General features: G+C 46.7%; 1 protein-coding gene across 1 annotated transcript in view; it reads right to left on the minus strand.

Annotated features, from left to right (window-relative positions):
* The window catches only part of NFATC2 (nuclear factor of activated T-cells, cytoplasmic, calcineurin-dependent 2), an 87,791-nt gene extending 66,553 nt beyond the window's left edge, over positions 1-21,238 (minus strand). Inside the window, exons 1-3 of the mRNA XM_014943868.1 lie at positions 21,085-21,238; positions 11,429-12,452; positions 9,906-10,074 (exon numbers count right to left, since the gene is read on the minus strand). Coding sequence (XP_014799354.1) covers positions 9,906-10,074; positions 11,429-12,452; positions 21,085-21,238 — 1,347 coding nt within the window. The remainder of the gene's footprint in view (positions 1-9,905; positions 10,075-11,428; positions 12,453-21,084) is intronic.
* Between the last annotated feature and the right edge of the window lie 31 nt (positions 21,239-21,269).

Raw genomic sequence — 21,269 nt, forward strand, 5'->3', positions numbered from 1 at the left:
GACATAGCAGAAGAACGCAAACCAGAAGGAAATCTCTGCCTTGGTTCTTCTTGCTCCTTACCGAAGCAAGGCCTCAAAGATAATCCTTTGAGCATCTGATTCTGCTAAATGATGAGCTTTTATTATACTCAATTTTAAGTGTTTCGTATTTTGGTGACAATTTTGTCAAAATTCCAAGTACTGAATCTCATTTGCTCTGCTGCTCCTTACAGTAAATGACAACCAGACTCCCAGTGTCTAACTGGGATTTCTGCTTCCACATGGGGTTAAAATACAGGTCTGGGACAGAGACATCAGCTCTTGGGAGAAAGCAGTTGGGGGGTTTTGCTCCTCACTGCCCTGACAGTGACCTTACGTTGCAATGTAAGCAAGTTGTTCCCTCTGTGCCTCAGTTTCCCTACCCCTACAAAGAGCTGATGTTGTTTTCAAGATGCTTTTACTATCTCAGCTGAAAGTTTAAAAGAAGAGGCACTATCTGACTACTGCCCATGTATAGATATGGGGATTTGGAGATAAGAGTTTCATAACTGGGCGAAAATATGAATTTTCTCCTACTAAGAAAACCAGCTGTGTAATTAAAGAGCTTCCATGCACATTCATGACAAAAGATTTAAACTCCTCACAGCACGACGCAACTCTCTGCCACAAGTCAATCAGAAGCAAATTTGCTGATTTTGACAGAATTTTAGAGGGGATTTTCTGACAGAATTTCAACACGGGGCTCTGCACCAGTTAGCAGAGTCGTTCCCTCGCCGGCTGTCAGAGACACTGTGGGAACCAGCCCAGCTGGAGCAGAAGGGAGGATGGCAAGCAAAGATGCTTTCTTATCTCCTAACCTTGCAGCTTCCTCTGCCACAGGCAGTCCATCCCTCCCGTGGACAGGCCAGGCAGCGATGCTTCAGGTGCAGCCCCAGGCGCATCACGCTGTGACTGAGATGTGGCACAAAGCTTGAGAACAACAGTGCTGGGAAGAGGGAAGATGGGCCAGTGGTAGCAGCAACAGCATCTTGGAGTAACTCAGTTCAGCCTGAGATGATTGATTTGATTGCAATGAACCAGATACCCAGAGCTGAGCTTTCTGCCAGGGCTTAGCACCGGGCCTCCCGTGAGGCAGGTTTGGGGTCCAGGAACCATGACCTTTGCTCAGGCACTAGCTATTTGACTGAATGTCAGGCAAATTTTGGAAAGGAACTTGGCCAAAAAGCATTTTTGGGAAAAAGAAAAAAAAAGAAAGGAATAAATAAAAAAATTAAAAAAAAAGAAGAAATAAAAGCAAGCCCTAGGGGCCTCTCTCCTCCCCAACTTCTTTCTCATGCTGAAACCCACAACACGAGGCACGCTCAGAGAGAGAATAACTCAGGTCTGATGGAAGCATCAGGGTTTCAACAGTTGTTTCAGAATGAAATAGAGACCCTAGAAAATTTTCACCGAGTAACAGCTGGCAGGACTTGTCCAGTCCCTTTCGCCCTGAGGAGCCATTAGCCTGGCGAGCACGATGCTCCCCTGGGACACGGAAGAGGTGTGAGTCCTCGCTTGGCACGAGGCTCTTCCAATTCAATAGACATTGGGCGTGAAGAGGAAGGAAGGAACGAGGGGCTTAGCTGGGTGATGAAGCCTGGGAAGAGAATGCTCAGACGTGAGTTTAAAGACACTGTCCACCCTGCACAAACTTCTTCTGTGGACACTTGAGCACGCCCTGGACAGGATGAGTTACATAGGCGTTACTGCTGCACTGGAAGTGTCCACATTCATGGCAAACAGCCATAAATTTGAACCCTGGTTTACTGCACACTGACTCCCCCATGTACAGTCCTGCAGGGAGATCACACACGAAAGAGTAGCCTGAATCTTGCATCTGCCTAATCCAGGCATATTCCTAATCCAAGGAATAACCCAGGCTGCCTGCATCTCACAGGCTTCACACTCAAACCGGTTGGCATACCCTCCTTCCCCTCACCTCTGCCAAATTTACTTTCCATCAAAAGCGATGTATTTTGAATTAGGTTCAAACGTTTCAATAAGAATTTTTCATTCATCTCTAACTCAAAGCAGGCTGGCCCGTGGGAGAATCCTGCTGCTCCCTGGAGGTACCTGGTTCACTGATCACCTGCCCTGCACCTCTGCACCCCAACTGCACCATGGAGCCACCCTGCCTGTCCTTCTCTTAGGGACAATCTGCACTCACTCAGTCATAACATTGGGGTGACCATTCCTTTCACACAGAGGAATGCAGGCCCAGTTTAAAGACTTCAAGCAACAGAGGATGCAGCTTATCTCTGGTTAAATTCTCCCAGTAGCTAATTATCCTCACTGTTACCCAGCAGTTCTCTTCTTGCATGAGTTAGAGAAAGTATACAGGTCAGCTCTTGGTTTATTAGATATCACATTTGATAGTCCCTGTTTTTCAGTCCAGTCTTGCATCTAAACAAAAGCACATTTCAGATTCATTTGTGTTTTCCTACACTGCTTTTGATTTATCTAACCATTTCATTCCTCAGTGGCTCCACTGAGCCTTCAGACAGATAGATGTCCAGGTACAGCCACGCTAGCAGTGTGGGGTGAGGGGTACTGACTGACTGACCTGCCCTTACGTTTGATGGGGCATTAGTTCTAAAGAGAATTTCCCAGAAGTACCTAAAATCTGCGTTTTCAGAATTGCACATCTATCCCTGCAACAGCACACGCAACCACAGCAAATATATCCCTGACCCAACAGCTCAAAGCTCAAGAGGCACCTACAATCATCACAGTTGTGTGAACAAGCCCACAGGTCCTGCAGGTAAATCAGGCACGAGACATGCAGCCAGTCTGTCATACGCTGTTCTGGAGTTGGGGGCAGAAATCCCTGCAAGAGCCAAAAGCCACCGAGAGCTTGCACGAGGCTCCCGCTCGCTAGAAAAGGGAAGTGAAGGCCACAAGAGTGGTACAAAGATGTTGCACAGCACGAGCCCAGCACAGCCTGCCCACGGAAGTGCAAACATGCAGGGCTCCATCCCCGACCTCCAACTTCCCCCTCCCGGAACAGGGGGAGTTGAGAAGATGGGCAGAAATGGACAAACTCAACCGACGTGCCCTCAACGGCGGGTCTTGCTGGGCAAGCTGGTTTGGGTTTCAGCAGGAGCACATCTCGAACCAAGCCCTACTTGTGAGAGTGTGAATCACGGCATCAAGCTGTGATTTGGTTTTGAGTTGCCATCAAAGGTTCTGGTTTCACTAATACAAAAAGGAATTAGTTGAATGTTGGAAGTCACATACAGTTAAAAGTCAGGGCCCCATGGGAAGCCTCGGCTAGAAAACAATGTCTCCTTTGACTTCGAAACCACAAGAAAACTCATACGGCAAAATTCAAATATAAAAGGAAAGTGGAACATACGTTTGTTATTGTAAAGCAGCTCCTGTGTGCTCCATTAACAACTACCATTCCAGCTTCTTTTTAAGTAAAGGGAAAAAAAAAAAAAGGCAGTGAAAGCCACCCCAATTCTAAAAGTTAAAATCCAGGGGAAAGCTGGGTGGGCGGTGCTGAGCAGCTCTCTGTACAGCTTTCCCACATGATGGAGGAGAAGCAAAGAGGAGAGCAGCACATGCAGAAGCCCAGCACAAGCTGTGACGGGTTGGAGGTACCCTGAGGACCTTCCTGGAGCTTTTAGGACAGCTGCAGCAGCAGGGACTGAAGTCTCAGCCCACTTGAGATATATCTCCCCTCCTGCTGCAGGGGGAGATTGGGAAGGAGGAGTCCCTGGTGCTCTGACTTGGACGGAACTATTCCCTCCTCCCCCCCGGCACTGCCACTCAATTTAACTCACTGCCTTTGACTAAATGAAGACCCCAGACCTCAACAGCAACCAAAGCAGGTTGCAAGGACATTCTCTGCAGGGGACCATGGCTCTGGCAGGACAGAAGAAGCTGCCACCCACGAGTGCACAGTGGCTGGGGAGGCTGTGCGAGCGGTGGGCTGAGCCCCACCAGTGAGGAGGTCCAAGCACCAGGCTATCGCTGACTGGGGAAGTGGCCAGATCCCTGAGCTGGTACCCAAAGGCAAGCACAGCAGCCCCACCATCCACCCTGGCTGCTCTCTGCAAAGGTCCCAAACAACCATCACCCCAGATGCAGGCTCAGCTGGCTCAGTGTCCATCTGCCCAAGCATCCAAAACCTCCACCTGCAGGATGGGGCAAATTTTCTGGCTGAAGGATGAGCTCTGCCCCACCTCGAGTCAGGGACCACTGGTCCTGGGAAACTGGGGCCTGAGCCACCAATGCCCTCAGCTGCTTTCAAACACTGCAGCCTGGGATTCTGCTGAACGGATTCCATTATCTGACACAAGCAGTGGCAAAAAGCAGGTTTGTTGATGAAGAACTGAGTTAATAATGCAGTGGAAGTGAGAGAAACAAAGTGAGGCATGCAAATGAGTTACTGATTACTGATGGGTTGGTTTTCATTCAGAAGTATTTGAGCCTTTTGTAAAGATAAATTAGAGAAGCAATATATCAGGGAAGGATTTGCTAAAATGGCCATAAATGCCAGAGCAAGACACACTCCTTTGAGAAAATGACTACAAATTACTGTGCTGAAGAGCCATGTAAAAAAAAACAGGTTCCCCAAGGATTGTTTACAGCAAGTAAGGCCAAAACACACAGGTGCTTGGGGAAAAAAAAATAGAAATAATATGGGGAAATTAAAAAAAAAAAAGGAAAGAAAAGGCTTATATTTACTCTTTGACCCCAAGACTTAGCTGAGTTCTCATAAACACATTTTTAACAAAATAATGTACCTCAGACTCTCTACAGTCCATGGCAGAAGCACATCTGAAATTGATGCTGTGTCACTGCTCTCAATTATACGAGATGAATGCAGTTGTAAATCACCCATTTATCTAGCAAGGACCTCCAAGGACCCCAGAGGACTTCAGAATGTGGGAAGATTATGATGTGAAATGGCCTTGTCTCACTTTTACCCATGGGCTGCAACACGTGTAAATGCAACCACTTCTAATGAAACAAGTACAGACCAGGTATCCAGAGCATGTGGACAATCATTTACATAAATCAACTGCTCATCTCCCCTAAAACATTTTCCTTTCCCTTCTATTTCCCTTGAGGAAAGGACAAGGGTTCTGCTTAGAACTCCCTGAAATATCACATAACTGTGTAAAACACCAGTTCCATCTTGAAAAAAAAAATTGGCTTTCATACCAAGCAGTAGGACAAAACCAGAACCACTAAGTTTAATTAATATCTTCAAAATAATATTTTTATGGCTTTTAAGGGATCACAGACTCTGCTTAACCATGGGACGAAGCTCATCCAGACCCAGACTTTGCTACTGAAAAGGCCTTTCCTTCTCATCACTGCCTTAAATGGTTCAAAAACAGGAGAACCTTTGCTGAAGAACTGCAAATGTCTCACCTTGAAGCAGAGAGGTTCTTATCACCACATTTTCCTGTGGAAGAAGAAAGCCACCTATGCCAGCATCCAGTGTTACTCAAGTGCTACCACATGCCCTGTTTCCCCTTGACAACAGAACAGCAAGCAAAACCAACAAACCAAAAAATTTAATTTCCTCTAAGAGGTGGGAGTTCCTAGAGGGATTTATTTAAAATAATGCCAGGAGAATCTCAAGGAGTCATCTAGTTCACCTTTCCAACCCCAAAGCAGAATTCAAATGTATCCACATCCTTCTCAGCAGATGTTTGGCTAACAGCATGCAAAAAAGGTGATTTTTTACCCCTGTGGGCAGGGTGTGCTGCTGCAGGGTGAACTGGGACAGAGCCAGGTGTGTGTTTGGATTGTCACCTCTATCCCAGTCACATCCAAAACTTCTTTGCACGGGAGCAGCCACTGCCTTTCCTAGTGGATAGCCTCTTCCAAAACATTGACTGGAGCAGTTGGGTACAAATAAGCAGCTGTCCCTGCTTAACATCAGTGAAAAAGAGTGGGAAAGGAGGAAAATACTCATGCCTACCCCTCCTCTGTGGTCTCAGTGGCCAGATGGACCTGCAAGATGGTGGGCACATGCAAACTTCAGCTTTGTCCTTGCTACGCAGGAGTTCCCTGCTGTTCTCAGCGACTTAACATCTAGGAGATACTCACACTGGCATTCAACTTAAATCCCTAAAATAGAAGTTTCTCTATAGTTAGTAGCAAGCTGAGGTTTCCTCCCAAGAGTGACTCAGAACATCTAAACCGGGAGCCTGCACTTCTCCATGTGACTCTAGAAGGTCTCCGAAGTTAGATGGTGTGAACATTACATGAGATGCATGGCTTGTCTCCTCCTCCCCCAGGCAAACAAAGTAAATTCTTCAGCATGGCCCTTCCAGCCAGAGGTTTTGATTAACCAGACTCTTTTCCTGCTGTACTTGGATTGCACAACTGGTGCAGAGCCTTGTGCACAAACTCTCGGGGCTAGACACGTGAAGAAGAGGAAGCAGCATCAGAAAGATAAACCACAAGATAAGGCCTGGAGGATATGAGATCTGCTGGTCTGTAGCTTCAGAGCACCCAAAAGAAGAAACTTGCCTGCAAAAGGCAGTTTTCAAAAAATAAATATTGCAGGCCAACATCATGCTGCAAAAACTAGCCAACATCTCTTCCTCCAGAAGGCTCTGCTGATAATTAGTGGTGTGGAGGGTTAATTTAATTGGAAATCAGAAAATTCAGAATAAAAAATTAAAACCCCATTATATTTTAGAAAAGTGGAATAGCAGTCCATTGAAAGTGGTTGTAAAATGCGTGGGACATGAATGGGACATTCATCCTCAGTACAAACCCCACCGCTCTGGTGGGCCACTCCCACTCAGGGCACACTAGGCTTCTCGGTATTTAAGTCCAAGCGTTTGAGAGACAGCACTGGATTCAAAAAAAGTTGCTATGGAGAGGTCCTAATGCTCCAGAAAATTCCCAAGGGTGGTGTGTTCCAGTCTGTCATCTGAAAAGTGCTGTGGGTCCTCAGCACCAGGCCCCAGCCTGCAGGAGAACCCCAGCCCCATCACTCCTGGATCAACACTGCCATTCCTGCTCTGGGGCCAATCACGATAGCGCCTGTTGAAAACTAATTTAATTTCATTTCCTTACAACCAGTTGCCTTTAACTCATGCAAACTTTCCTCAAAACAGCATCTATCTTTTAAAAATCTCCCGTTTCCTTTTCTCTGTTTCTGTCCTGTTTGCATCTGACAAGAGCACAAAAGTTAAAATTCACTGAGGGGAAAAAAAGAATAAAAAACCCAACCTTGAAGCCAAATAATTTATGACATGAAAGCTTTGGATTTTACTAGCCTTCCCAAGTTTCAGATGTCATAAACCATACAGGTGCAACTATCTCACTGCTCTGTACCCATGTGAACCTTGTTATGTTAAAGTGAACACAAATCCAACGAACACTTCCAGGTTTATAATAAACCTCCATAAAGAAACTGTCCATATTTTCCCCATATGCAGGCACAGCTGTGCAGAGGCACATCTGCTTGGGAAACTAATGTGGATCATTGAATTTATAGTTTAAGATCTTTAAGCTTGATGGCAAATTATGATAAAACTAGGAATATCAGTTTCTGTCTCCAACAGAAAATATAAATCCCTCCTTGATTGATATTGATTACAGGAAGGAATCAAAGCACTTATATTTCCCCATGTCATGAGAAACTCCTTCATTGCAATAAACATCCGGTTGATAGGGATATCTTGGGAAGGTAAATGATACTATATTTGTAAGCAAACTGAGAAATGAGCAAGTGCTGATTGGCCATACAGTTCATACACTCATGTAGCTTCAAACACACCACAGTGGGCCAGGAGTCTGTCAGATTCATAAACTAAAAAGATTACATGTATTATTAAGGTATGTCAAATGGGATTGCTATTTATTATTATCCTGCACTCTTTACTCAAATATCCAGTCCATACATGTAAGTCCAGCTCAACCGGAGTAAACAAATTCATTGATTCAATAATTTATGGCTTGATTTTAAAAGGGGCTGAGCCTGCAGGGCAATATCCAACATATGTTTGAAGTTAAGCACAAGCCAACCCAGTGAAATTAGCGGTATTGATCACATGCCTATAATTAAGCATAAACTTCAACGTTTTCCTGGTTCATGCTTGTCTTAGTGAGTCCAGAGTGCAAGAGGAACACCTGCAGGATGCACCCCAACTTCACCTAGTGAAAGCTGGAGCTGATGTGGGCAGTTGCTGTGCCTCGTTGCCACTGACACCTCACAACCCCGACCAAACCCCTGCCTGAAATAGGGAGAAAAGGAGCGAGAAGACTGATGTGGCCCCAAACAGCTCCAGTGCAGATACTTGGCTGTTATTTCACATTACCCTTTGAGAAGTGGAGGAAAAGCCCCTCACCCTCCACAACAGAACAATGGGTTGGCTCAGGTGGGCCATATTTTGTTCCTGGATTGCCAGCCTGGGTTCTGCTCACTGGTTTCAGCAGACTGATGTCCCTACTGCCAAGTATAGCTACGACCAGAACCAGACTCTTTAGGGCAATATAAATGATATCTCAAAAGAGACACACAGTTATGTTTCTGTAGTGACATCAGCCCAGACCACGAGGGAGCTCCTGCCTAAACTCATTCACCCTTTCTCTATAGTGTTACAAAGAGGATAAACTTGTCCTCTCTATATTTACAGCTTTACAGAGGCCAAACTTTTTCTTGAGGTCATCCCCCCTACTACGTGATGATCTTGCCCTGCTGTCTCCATATCACACAGCTCCTACAGGTTTCCCCATGGTGACGTACTCCCAGGACAAAAGGAGGGCAGCATCACCACAGCTGAGAAGCAGAGCTGCAGGCGAGGTGGGACACGGCGTCAGCAAGTTACATATAAACCAGGCACTAGATTGAAATGGATGTACTGACCGCTTGAATTACAGGCGGGTGAAATTCTCTGACCTAAACTTAAATGGGCTTAAAATTAGAAGTTCTACCACGTAACCAAAGGATAGGAAAAAAAAAAAAAAAAAAAAAAAAAAAAAAAAAAAACCAAAAAGAGTAAAACTCTAAGGAGAAAACTAAATGCATGAAAGACATTTCTAGCAAAAGGCAGCTGTTAACTCCGGGGAAACTCCAGTTTAAGATCCATACCTTCCTAATCCAACTTCCACTGAGGTTAATGAAGGTCACTTTGCTTTTCTTTAAATCTCAAGGGAATGTGTAGGAGTCCTGTGCAGTTTGGCCGTATGGAGCTTAGACACAGCCAGAAACACAGGGAGCAGCTCTGCCACATGGGCTTGCTCTGAGGGAACCTGGGGGGACACAGCTCCAAACCCCTCGCTCACCGCTGGCAGGAGACGTGGTACTGCAGATCTAACGTGGTCTGCGAGGTATTCCCAATCTCAGTTTGGTAGGTGACTGAGCTACGCTGAGTTTCAAAGCCAGGCCTGATGTTAGCACATTTTGAGCCTCACAAAAAGCCCTTGTTTACAGAGAAGAGTCTGTTCTCAAGATAAAACGGGCTCAGCTGGAACTCAGAACAGCTGGGCATCGTTTGACAGAGTTGGGTCACAGGAGCTTTAACATATAGCCCAGAAAAGGTGGCAAATATTTGCCTAAGTTTTTGACCTTTCACAAGCTAATCCAAACTGACTTTCCAGACATCTAGGACTTCACCACAACTTCAACCTCAGGTAGAATCATAGAATCGTCTAGGTTGGAAGGATCATCTAGTCCAACCATCAACCTAACTCTGACAAAAAAATAAATAAGAAATAAGCAATAAAAAAATCACTAAACCATACTCCTGAGGACCATGTCAACCCGTCTTTTGAACGCCACTTTAAGCACATCTACAAGCACGCCCATGTCCACGTGCTCCCCTCTTCCAGGGTCAGCTCCCAGGAGGACTTCCAAAAATGAACTCACCCCTGACTTTTCCTCTACAGAGTTGTTCTCCATCCCTTACCTGGACAACGGGGTGGCCTCCGGTCGGCGCCTTGACGGCCCCTCGGCTTCCCTCCGTCTCGTAGTGCGCCCGGTGGTGGGGCTTCGGCTGCACCTCGATCCGCAGCTCGTAGGAGCCAGACTGGCTGGAGAGTGGCCACTCCAGGGGCGGGAGCGACTGGACGGGCAAACTGGGGGGAGAGAGACCACACCAGCTGAAACTCTTTAGCACTTAATTTCTCAAAGCCCCACTCCCTTCTTCCTCCAACCCACCCCCCGCCCCAGGGCTGCTCTCAACAAAATGTTTAGGTGTCTGCTATGAATATCATGAGAATACGCTGTCCTGCTCACGTGTGATTAAAAACTTTGCTGAGCTTCAGTAATTTCTGTGGGCCCATCTCCTTGTAGAAGAGAAGACAATATTTCTATTTCTTAAATAGAAATATCTGTAGCAGTTACATTTTTTCAGAAATCCCCCTCTTTTATCTAGCTTTTGCTGTGCATCTTAAACTTTGATCACAAAACATATACTGAGAAATATTAACTCCATTTACCATCACTTACCAGTTGCATAAATTAGTAATATTTATGATTTCCATAAATATTAAAATGCACAGGAATAAAATGCTAAATATTCTTACCTGATACCAGGTTTCCTGTTATCAAAACACGCAAGGGTTTATAACACGCAATTAATACATTGAAATGTACAACTAGAGCTTGCACTGGATTTTAAACAACTCCTATTTTGTTAGTACAAGCTGCTGCTGGGACCCATCTGACAAGCCAAGGGAAGTCACAGCCCGTGTCCTTTCACTCTCAATTTGTGTTGAGCGGGTCGGGAGCAGCACAGGGTAATGTCATCGTGGGGACAGCCTTGCTGCCGAGCAGGGTGGCAGGGCTGACAGGGTGCCAGCGGTGATGGCAAGTGGAGTCACACACTTGGCAACCTCCATCCTGGCAGACGTGCAGTGCTCAGGGTCCAGACCTGTGTGCCACCCACGCCAGACAATGGGGGGAGTCAATGAGATTTGGGTTAAACGACAATTAACAAATTAGCAACCAGCAGTTAAGTCACTTGGGGTTGACCAAATTCTCAGTCTGGCTTGGAGCAGCATACTCTATTTTGAATCAGGAAATATTTGAAGTATTTTCATCCTTGATGGAAATTTGTAAGCAAGATGTTCCCTGAATTTAGAATTGCAAGCAAACCACTTGCTTTAAAAGCTGCCGGATGGAACAAGAGTGTTTAGCCTTTATCAAAGGCTATTTGCAATCTCCTTTCTAGACAAATAATTTGGAAACTTGAATTTGTCATATGCTGTGCTATCAATGAACCACTTTTATGGCGTTTGTTCCAAGCACAGACTTTTTCATCTCTCAGAATCACAATGGATTGGGCTCCCGTTAACCAGTGCTGGCCCTGAGCACTTAGCTCTGGTCTGCAGCAGGATCTGCCCAAGCAAACATCCCCTGTGGAACACTATGTGTGACAGAGGGCATCACGCCATGAGGAGACACACTGCCATGAGAAGCATTACATACCTGCAGATAGGGATTGCAGGCACCAGTTGCTTTGTCCAGGATGGAGGTACCAACAAAATTGATTCCGGGGCTGAGTTTCTCCTGTCCTCCTGCTCGCAAGGCCCATGGAAGTCAACAGTCTGAAAGACGTGACATGGAATGTTTTTGTGGGAAGGCATTGATGAAGGATCCGGGCTGGTTTTCCAAATTTTCGTGGGAACACCGCAGGAAGGATCCGTAGGAAGGCTGCTCATAGCATCCATGGAAAGAGAAGCGCTGGGCAACTGTGTGTAAGTAACTGAAGAGTTGTCTTCTCTCAAGGGGATGCGAGGAGAGGATTGTGGAGAGGGGGTCCTTGACTGTCGTGGAGAAGTGGAAGGCAGCTGAGTACTGTAGAGCTCAGTGCAAGAGTACCTCCGTTTTGCACCTGGTGATGAAGACCTTGAGTTGGGACAGGGTGATGGTGAATGTCGTCCCAAGCAGGTTTCCTCCGTGATGCTTGTTCGTGGTGACATTATTGGAGAGGTTCTAGGAGAATAATGAGTATGGATGTTTTGAAACTGTGGACAAAGGTCATCACTAGGACCATTATTTGGTGAAACACATGGTGATGTGCAAGGAGATACATTTGTCTCTGAAATGAAACTTGCAGAGGAGCCGCTACTAGCTGGGCTCAGACACAGTGGTTCTCTGTAGCCCTCAAAGCCAGGGACAGGCAGGGTAACCCTTGGGCTAGTGGTAGCTGAGTTTGACTGATGTTCTACCAAAAGAACATCTGTGTCTCTGCTGCGGAAGGGACCCCCTGAATGAATCAGTTCATGATATGGAGTAATTTCAATCCTAGGGCTCGGAGCAGAGGCCCCTGCAGCGTTGGCAGGGTGTGTAGGTGTTGTCCCTATGCTATCTGGCTGTCCATATCTGCCCATGGGATCTGCAGAAAGGCTAGAATAAGGCAGGGGGCATGGCTTGAGGCCACAGTCCAAGACATCATGAGGGTATGTAACTCCAGAGGGTGGGCTGTTGGTTTTATGTGGAGTCGGTTCTTCTGGAAAAAGAAGGGTCTCTTTAAGACTATAAATATTATTACAGAAGCTGAGCAATCATGGATTAAAAAAAAATATGCATATTTATCAACTGGTTTTGATATGATATTAGGTAAATATTTGTTTAATTCTTTTTAACTGCAATTAATGCCTGTGAAAAGTACTGGATTAACAGCCAGGGAAGCTCAAGTGCTCAGAGCAGATGCAGCATGGACAAAAGCACTGTGAACACCTCCACACCACCGGGCCAGGCTCCCTCACCTGAGCCCTGTCCTAGATGGATCACCTGGGAGGGTCAGCACCACGTCAGCCTCTCTGCCCATCTTAGTGCTGCCTTCCTACTCTTTCTGCCAAAAACACCCCTTACTGCCAATTGGGGTGTTGTGTCTTTGGTCGACTTTTGTCACCTAGGAGCTGGACTGAGACCATCACATCACAAAACCACTTCCACACAGGTCTCTGTAAGACCAAAAGGTTGAGGAAGAGCCTCAGGTTGAGGAAGAGGGAGAAAAACCCTTCTTGCACAGCAAAGTCCAGCCAGAAAGGGCTTCATGAAACCAAAGCTGAGCTCAAGCTCTTAAATTAAAATGTCAGTTCTGTGTGCTGATTTGTTTGGCGCCATATCATGTCAACAAGTTTTGGTGGCAGGTTTCATGTGATAAAGCACCAGATGATCAAAAAAGCCATTCACAAATATTTGTTAGAAAACAGAAAGATAGAAGGAATTCAGCCCCATGCTTACTGGCAATCGCTTTCCAATTTCAGCTCAAGGAATGTTTTGGCCAGAGAGGGATTATAAAATATACAATAACATGTGAGTGTTCAGTGCAACCCTCTCTCCTGGTGCAAAAAAGTCCCGAGTTTTCAGAGATTCTCAATCTTGCAAACTATCCCCAGGTTGCAGAGCACAGGGATGCTTCTAGGCAATACAGAACTCCCACCAGCATCGCTGAGCCCAGTCCTGATCTTGTCCCAGCAGCCCATCAGGTGCTTCATGCCCGTGGCATCCCAGAGAGCGGAATGAGGCCAGGTATCCCCAGGACAGACCCCTCAATATGTATTAGTTCCTGTAACTTCCCCAGCCCAGGAGCTGAATAATATTTGTCTTTACACAAAAGCATGCAAAATACTATCAGGACTTTTTTAAATGTCAATGTATCCAACAGGAAGTATCTGAAACAGCTCCACAGTTTGAGATTAACTTGTACTATCTGCTCACCCCTGGGCACAGATAAGTATGTGGCATAGGCAAAGAGGGTTTCATTTAAATATTTAAGTAACTGTTCTGGCATTTTCTCTAACTCCTACACTGTATGAGGCAGCATTTCCCATGAGCAAATAATAGCATACATAAAGCCAGGTAGGAGCTGACTGTGCTTTCTGCAAAAATAGCAAAAGATAGTAGTAAAACTTTTACATGCAGATAGACTGTGATTTAATTTCAGGGGGGGTTCTGTTCATTTTCAATTTTAAACGCTTCTTAGTTCAAGCAAATCCTTAACAAAACTATTATTTCCTTAAAGCAAAATCCTCTGATTTTTGACTATTACTCTTTGTGCTTAGTGTTTTGCACAACCTGGAGAAAACTCCACCAAAAAAAAAAAAAAAAAAAAAAAAAATAGCAGAAACTGCTGAGCCTTCATGTTTAGTGGGAAAACCCGACAGCCGACCAAACAAACTAACACACAGAATGTCTATGTGACAGGATGGGAGACGACTGGGGGAGTCCAGCTTGCAGATTTCTTAAGGTTCCCTCTGGCTTTTAATCCCAGCACACAGCTGTTTTGGGGATAGGGAAAACAGCAACGAGCAACTGAATTTTGAGCAGAACATATTTTTAGCATCGTTGATCTCGGATATCAGAGCTTTGGCATTCACAGGAATAGTGTGTCATTCACATCACTCAAACTCTGACGCATCGAGCCTAAATACTGATGCTACGATTCACTTTGAATAAAACTCATCACTCCTTTGGCCCCAACAGAGCAACACACCCCTCCGCAGTCACACACAACATCCCTCCCACGGCTTTTCGGAAGAATCACTCTGATTTAAGCTGATGCAAGGGAGCAAAATCAGCACCAAGCAGAGCCAGGACTTGTGACAGGCCTCATACAGTGACCAGGAATCACAAAAATATCTCTCCAGGCAACCGTTTCAGCTCCCCACCCAACACACCTGCAGCGAGAGCTGCCCCCATCATACTTGTTAAACTGCATCATCTGTGCCTGATACGCAGACGACAGGTAAAAAATCACAGCTCCTCACAACACACCAAGCAGCAACGCTGGCATTTGTACATTAGTGTTGAGGGGTATGGGGAAAGCAAAGACCTATTTACATATATATGTGTGATTTTTAAAGTCTTGTGAATAACAAACACACCCCACGCACGCTTTCAGCCCATTAAAAATTGGGGATAACCTAAGTTTTTGATTTTTTTCCACCTGAAACACTGTGTTTAAATGAGCAGGTCCATCCTCGGTATTCACCCTCCAGGAGGATCCATGTTACAGCCACTAATAACAATGTAAGTCTTGTGAGTAACAGACACATCCCACGCACACTTTCTGCCCAGTATAAATTGGAGGTAACCTAAGTTTTCTTCCCCCCCCCACCCCGCCTCCCTAAACCCCTGTGTTTAAATGAGCACATTCATCCTCAGCGTTCACCCTCCAGGAGGATCCAGGTTACAGATATTAATAACAGTGTTTACGCACAACAACAAGCTGCCACATGCCCTTGCCTTCACGCAGGGCTCTGGCAGAGCAGCTCCTCTGCTGTGCTTTACGGGCCGTGGGGACCGGGATTGCTCACCCGGCGCTCGCAGGCAGCCAGGCACCCTTTGCCAAGCAGACAACACCCACAGCCTTCCGAAGAGAGAAAATATTTAGTTTCTCCCCCCCCACGGCAAATGATCAATAAGGCAGGCAGCAGCACGGGAATGAGGGCAGTGACTGCAGACAAGAAAACCTCGGCTGGTTTGAGGAGCACCCGGGGAACCGCGCCGGGCAGAGATGCCCAGAGGCTGAGGTTGCCAGCCCTGACTCATCGGCACAGCACATCAGGAGCTGGGGTTTAGGGAGATCTCCCCACCATGTCCCAGCCCTGCCTGACTTCGGAGGTACAATGAAATCACTGTCCCGGGTGCTATTGCCCACGCGGGTGATGTCAGGGTCTGTCGCCATGGAGATGCCGGTGATGCTACGACGCAGGGCTCTGACCTCACCCCGGGAGGGAAACAGGGCCGTTGGGTGAAGCTGCAAGTGCTGCTCTCTGGAAATAAACGGCTCTTCCACCGAAATCAGGAGAAATTCTGCTTTTTGTTTCAGTAGGAGGGGACTGAAGCAAAAAGTCCAGCCAACTTGGCTAAGGCAGCTGGGGTTTGGAATCTGCCGGAGGAAGGGGCAGACCCGAGCCAACATCCCAGCCTCCCTGGGGCTAACACCACAGGAGTTTGGTCTGTAAATCATGCCAAGCTCCTGCCTTTGAGAGGGGGGGAAACAGGGAGCCCAGCTGCTTTCTCTCTGCATTTGCAGGCACCAGCAGGAACATGGAGCAGCCCAGGGCACAGGAATGGCTCCAGGCAGGTGGCTCCAGCAATAGTCATGCTTCTCCCCGAGCTGCCACGGTGAGCTTGATTATGGTGGCTGGAGCTGAAGACATCAAACCTCACACCACTGGCCCTCTGCCACCCTGGAGATGGCAGGGAGCAGCCCTGACACCCACCAGCTCCTCCCTGGGCTCCCCAGGAAGGTGAGAGACCATTGCACCCCCTCGCAAGAGAATAATTATGTGACCAATCAACCTAGCAAAGGTGTTTGTCAAGAACTGAAGCAGCTTTGAAGCCTTTGTGTGAAAGCCCCAGAGGTACAGCTTTGCACCCTCAGTTGTGCCTCTTTCAAGGGTTCATCTGTCCCTACATGCTGCATCCCAGAACACAGACTGAAATCCTCCTCCAAAGGACGGGGCTCTCCACTGTTTTTCTGATGGACATCTTCTCAGAGAGCAGCAGGTTCAGCAGAGCTCCTCTGACACCCCAGGCACGGGCAGGTACCATGCTTGCCCCCTCTCCCTGCCCTTGGGCATTTCCCAGCCCGAGGTTTCACTGCTGAATCAGCCTCTGATTCAGTACCAAAAGATCCTTCTTGTTTGGAAGGGGGTTAAAAGAAAGTGAGCTTCACACCCAGACAAGACAGGCACCTCCTCACGTTCTCAGGCAGCTTTACTGTCAGCAAACTGATTTCACCACTCCCCTCCGTCACCCAAGTCTCATGACTAGGGAAGTCCTACCTCCAAGCCCCCACCCAAAGTGCCTCCAAGCTGTCAGCTCTTACTCCCCCCTTTTTTCCCCTGTAGCCTTTACCTGATTTCCAGTTCACAAGACCATCTCTCCCCACAACAGAAGATGGAAGCAGGGCTCTGTGTGCTACCATATTGTAAACAAACAGCAAACCAGCTCCTATAGACAGACTCACACACGCTGCAGGCAGCTCCAGCAACCATCTGGTGGGTGGGCAGCCTCCCAGGTGGGTCCCTTCAGGACTGCAATTAGCACTGATTAGCTAGAAGAGTTAAAACACAGGTGAAAAAGATCAAGCTAACTAAGCTTCAAAGGACTTAACCCTTGATTTAAAAAACTCCTTTTCACACCTCTCTGAAAGGCAGAAAGGAAAACCCTCCCCGGGTTTCCAGATTTCCTAAACTGGATGGGACACACACCAGTGTGCACAGACACACACACCAGTGTGCACACACACACGGCTTTGCGAGGGCCCACCCTCGGCTGTTTTTTAAACAAGGCAGCAACTTCAAAGCCACTCAGTCAGCCAAATGTGACCTTACCAATTAGCATGAAATTAGGGAATAACAGATCACCCCAGCAACTGCATTCCACGTTGGGTTTATACAAACCATCATCTAGGAAAAGCTAAAGATAGCCGCGTGCGGGACCAGGGCGCCGAGAGAGGGCAGGGGGAGAAGCTGGATTTTGACCTCACATCCGTTTGCTGCAGCGCAGCTCCTGGGATTTAAGTGGAGTTACTTATTTCCATAAGTAAAAGAGTCCAAATTTAATTTGCTTTTTTAAAATGATTTGGCTTATTGCAATTTAAAGGGGCCAGTCCAGAGCTTTTTTTGCATTTTTCGAGAGCCGAGCTGTCAGTTATTTACACTGGCTGCTTGGAAGCTCAAAGTGAAAGTTGGTTTCCTGAGTGAAATCTGGTATTCTCTGTTACATGTGCATATTTGTCTCTTTACTGCCGCTGAACACTGCCTCCTGTGTTACCGAGCCAGTCACCAGGGCTGAGCTGAAAGCATTTTGGTTTTTTTTTTTCCTTTTAATAGCTTTGTACTGGGGAGAGAAAGAAGGAACAAGGCAAATTATACAGAGCCACAAGACGTGGCAGTGTCCCTGGGAGCCTGTCTACATACAAACAAGCATTTAGAGGAATATTAATATTTCTAGGTGCTCCCTGCTTCCCCTCTCTATATTATACATACATAGACCTTATAGATTCACCCCACCAATGTAAGAGCTACAGCAAAGGCTTGAGCCTACAAGAAAATACTCTTTCCCATTTGCATTCTCACCTGTTGTCTTAGGGCAGGATTTTGCCTGGAATCTTATTTAAAGGGGTTTTTTTTGGATTTCAACTTTTAAAACACCCCTCAGAGGATCAGTTCTCAAGAGGGTTAACCTCAAATATTAAAAATTATGTGGCAGCTTTACCAATCAGTGGATCATCACACAGGGAACACACAAAAAAATACATTAAGTGAGCTGCTGAAGCAGGGCAGTTTCTGGCTTTCCAGTATTTCATCTCTCATAGTGGCCAACAACTGGTACTACGGAGTATTACACAAATCAGAACTTACTCATCTGGGAGCCCCATTTGCAGGCACTAGTTCAAATGCTCATTGACTTTCTGTCAATCTTCTCCACTGAGAAACAAGGATATTCAGCACCTTTCAAGTTTGAAATAAGCTAAAACTTGGGATACTGCCAGCACTACCTCCACATGTATCTCTTGAGGGAATGCATCTAACACTTTTTTTTTTAAATGGAGACAGAAAACATCTTTGATGCCCAAGTGAAATCACAGTTTCAACCTAACAGCACAGTACACCCACTTTGCCCAAACTTCCCAAACTCTCTTCAACCGGGCACAACTCCGGGTTCAGTCTGCTGAGGGCAGATGTTTCTGGTGTGCAAATGCTGAGGAGAAGAGAGCTAATTAAAGATTGGCAAGTAAGGGTAAAAGTACAAGGCACATGGAAAATGGCACTTCGTGCAGCACTCCTGCTTTCGGAAATGGTTGGCTTAGAGAGGAATATCTAATATTAATAATATTGACTGTAGGATTTTTATTTACCCTTTTCTCCCCTGTTGCTTTTATAGCAGCCCATGTTCCTGTTGTCTCAGGCACACATAAGCACTCCTGAATGCCAACTGCTTTCAGTAAGGATATTTCTGGCATTTCCATGGCAACAAGTTGTGATATAGATCCTACTTTTAAAACACAAGCTTAGGTGCATACTGTCAAATCCCAACCGCTTAAAAGATTGCTTATCAGAAATAAACTTTCATCCTAATCCATTCCTAGAGCCCCAAATGTACATTTTTTTTCCCTAAAAAAATAACTAAAAAAAATATTAAAATCACTTTTAGCATATTTACGGAGATTTGTTATTATAGGACTTGTCATTGCAAGGGGTGGAGCACGCCAGACTCTGAGGAAACCAGAGCCTCTTTCAAACAGGCTTTGAATGGAGAAACCAGCCTGAAGTCCTGGGATCCACAGACACTCCTATGGTTTTGGTTCCATTTTGAATCCTCCACTGAAAAGGACTTGTTTTCCCCACTGCAGTTCAGACGAGGCCAGAATCGCACATGAACAAGGAGCATCATTTACCACCAGCATGTGGATAAAGCCCTTTCTCAAAATTTGAACATTTTCTGTCCTCGTGTAAACATGCTTTAATCTTTTGTACATTAAAGGTCACGGATGTATACTGGATTGCTTACAGACTCTAGCTGGTGCCTTTTCAAAGCGAGAGAGAATGTTCTCCAGATTACAATGCTAGTATATTTGGTTGTGATTTTTTTTTTTTTTTATGCTAATGATTTCCATCTTTGGAACAAACAAAATTACTACTAATTATAGTTTCCAGTCATTCAAACGTGGAGAAAGCAGGCTCAAGAAGGATGTTACTTCTACTACAAGCATACACTGCTCTGCATTTATGTGGTTTGAAGATTAAACTTTCTACCCCCCACCTACGTACCATTATATTCTGTGGAACTTCCCACTTAAGGCTTCACAGCAGTACTCTCTACTATAAAGACGTGAAAAAAGGCAGCACCTGAAGTTTTTACTAAGATTTAATGTATTTTCATTAAAATCACTGACCTCTCCCCATCGTGGATTTATTTTAGCACGGTTTAATCTACATTAAACCTTGAAAGAAAAGTCACCTTTGTATATCTGATGACTTTAACCATCCTCGCCCAGCTTTGATGCTGGTGCACATCTGTATATTTAAACAAGTATACACAGAATAAAACTCAGTACCAACTCTCCATTTCGCTAATGACATCATGATTTGGGCCTATTAGGTCTCCACCTGCACCATCCCCTAGGAACACAACATCTCTTTTTTAAATGCCCTAGAGAATGCCACCTCTCAGCTGTGCAGAATCAAAGTGAGTGTATCTTAGAAACAATATCCCAGCAATTCTTTCCTCTGGGCCCTGTCTCCCTTGGCTTTGCCTGGTTTACACAAATCTGTATTTTACGGGATAGGAAGTATCGCTTTTTAGCATCATCAACAGAATTATCATTCAGAAAGTCAGGGAACACTTGTCACAGTGCTCGTAGTATCACAGACTTGCATAAACTCGGGAAAGTAGGAGAACAGTCTGCAAATCTCTCTTTTTTTTCTTTTTTTTTTTAATTTTAACTTAAGCTTATGATGTTTGGACCCAAACTGGAAACTAGATCTCCCCAGCTGCTTGCCATCCAAGCTGGATGGTCAGGCTCATGGCAGGTAACTAACTCCTTGGGGCTCCTGGACCCAGTGCTCAAGCTGCCTTTTTTTGAGTTTCCAGAACACCCTCTACCATGATGACGAGGGTCACAAGGAGACCAAGAGAGCTGAGCTCTTCTGCTTCACCTTCCACAGCCGAGCTCTCTCTCACACCCGAGTGCACGACCTTGTAAATCACAGGCAGGTCCCACAACGCTTTCAGATACTCCATCACCAAGGCGGGGACCGAGCCACCTGTCGCCAGTGACAGTCCGCAAGCGCCTGGAGGCTAAAGCAGCACCGCAAAACCCGAAAAGCCCGAGCCCGTCGAGCAGCGCAGCGCCCCGCATCCATCGCCGCGCCGGTGGGGGCAGCCAGAGCGGGGCACATGCCGGGCTGCGGACCCACCGAGGGGCCCGGCGGGGCCAGCCCCGGGCAGGGAAAGGGCCCGGGAGCTGCCCGGGTCTCCACTGCTCTCCGAGGGGCTGCCGGAGGGCGCAGGAAGCGCCCGGCCCCGGCAGCCGCTGGGTCCGGCTGAGGCGGCCCGGCCGCCCCGTCGGGTCGCGGCACCGGCTCCTCCTGAAGCGGCGGCGGCTCCTCACCAACCTTCTATCGGCTTCAGGTAGTCGTAGTCGAAGAGGATGGAGAAGTCAAACTCCTCCTGCGGGCTGGCCTCCTCCCGGGCCGGGCCGGGGCCGGGGCCGTGCCCGGCCCCCCCCTCCTGCGGGTCGGGCTCCGGAGCCGGGGCGGCGGCGCTCATCGCGGCCAAGGCCCGCCTGGCAGCGGCGGGG

Source organism: Calidris pugnax, unplaced genomic scaffold (genome assembly GCF_001431845.1).
Source record: "Calidris pugnax isolate Ruff unplaced genomic scaffold, ASM143184v1 scaffold118, whole genome shotgun sequence".
NCBI classification, from domain to species: domain Eukaryota; kingdom Metazoa; phylum Chordata; class Aves; order Charadriiformes; family Scolopacidae; genus Calidris; species Calidris pugnax.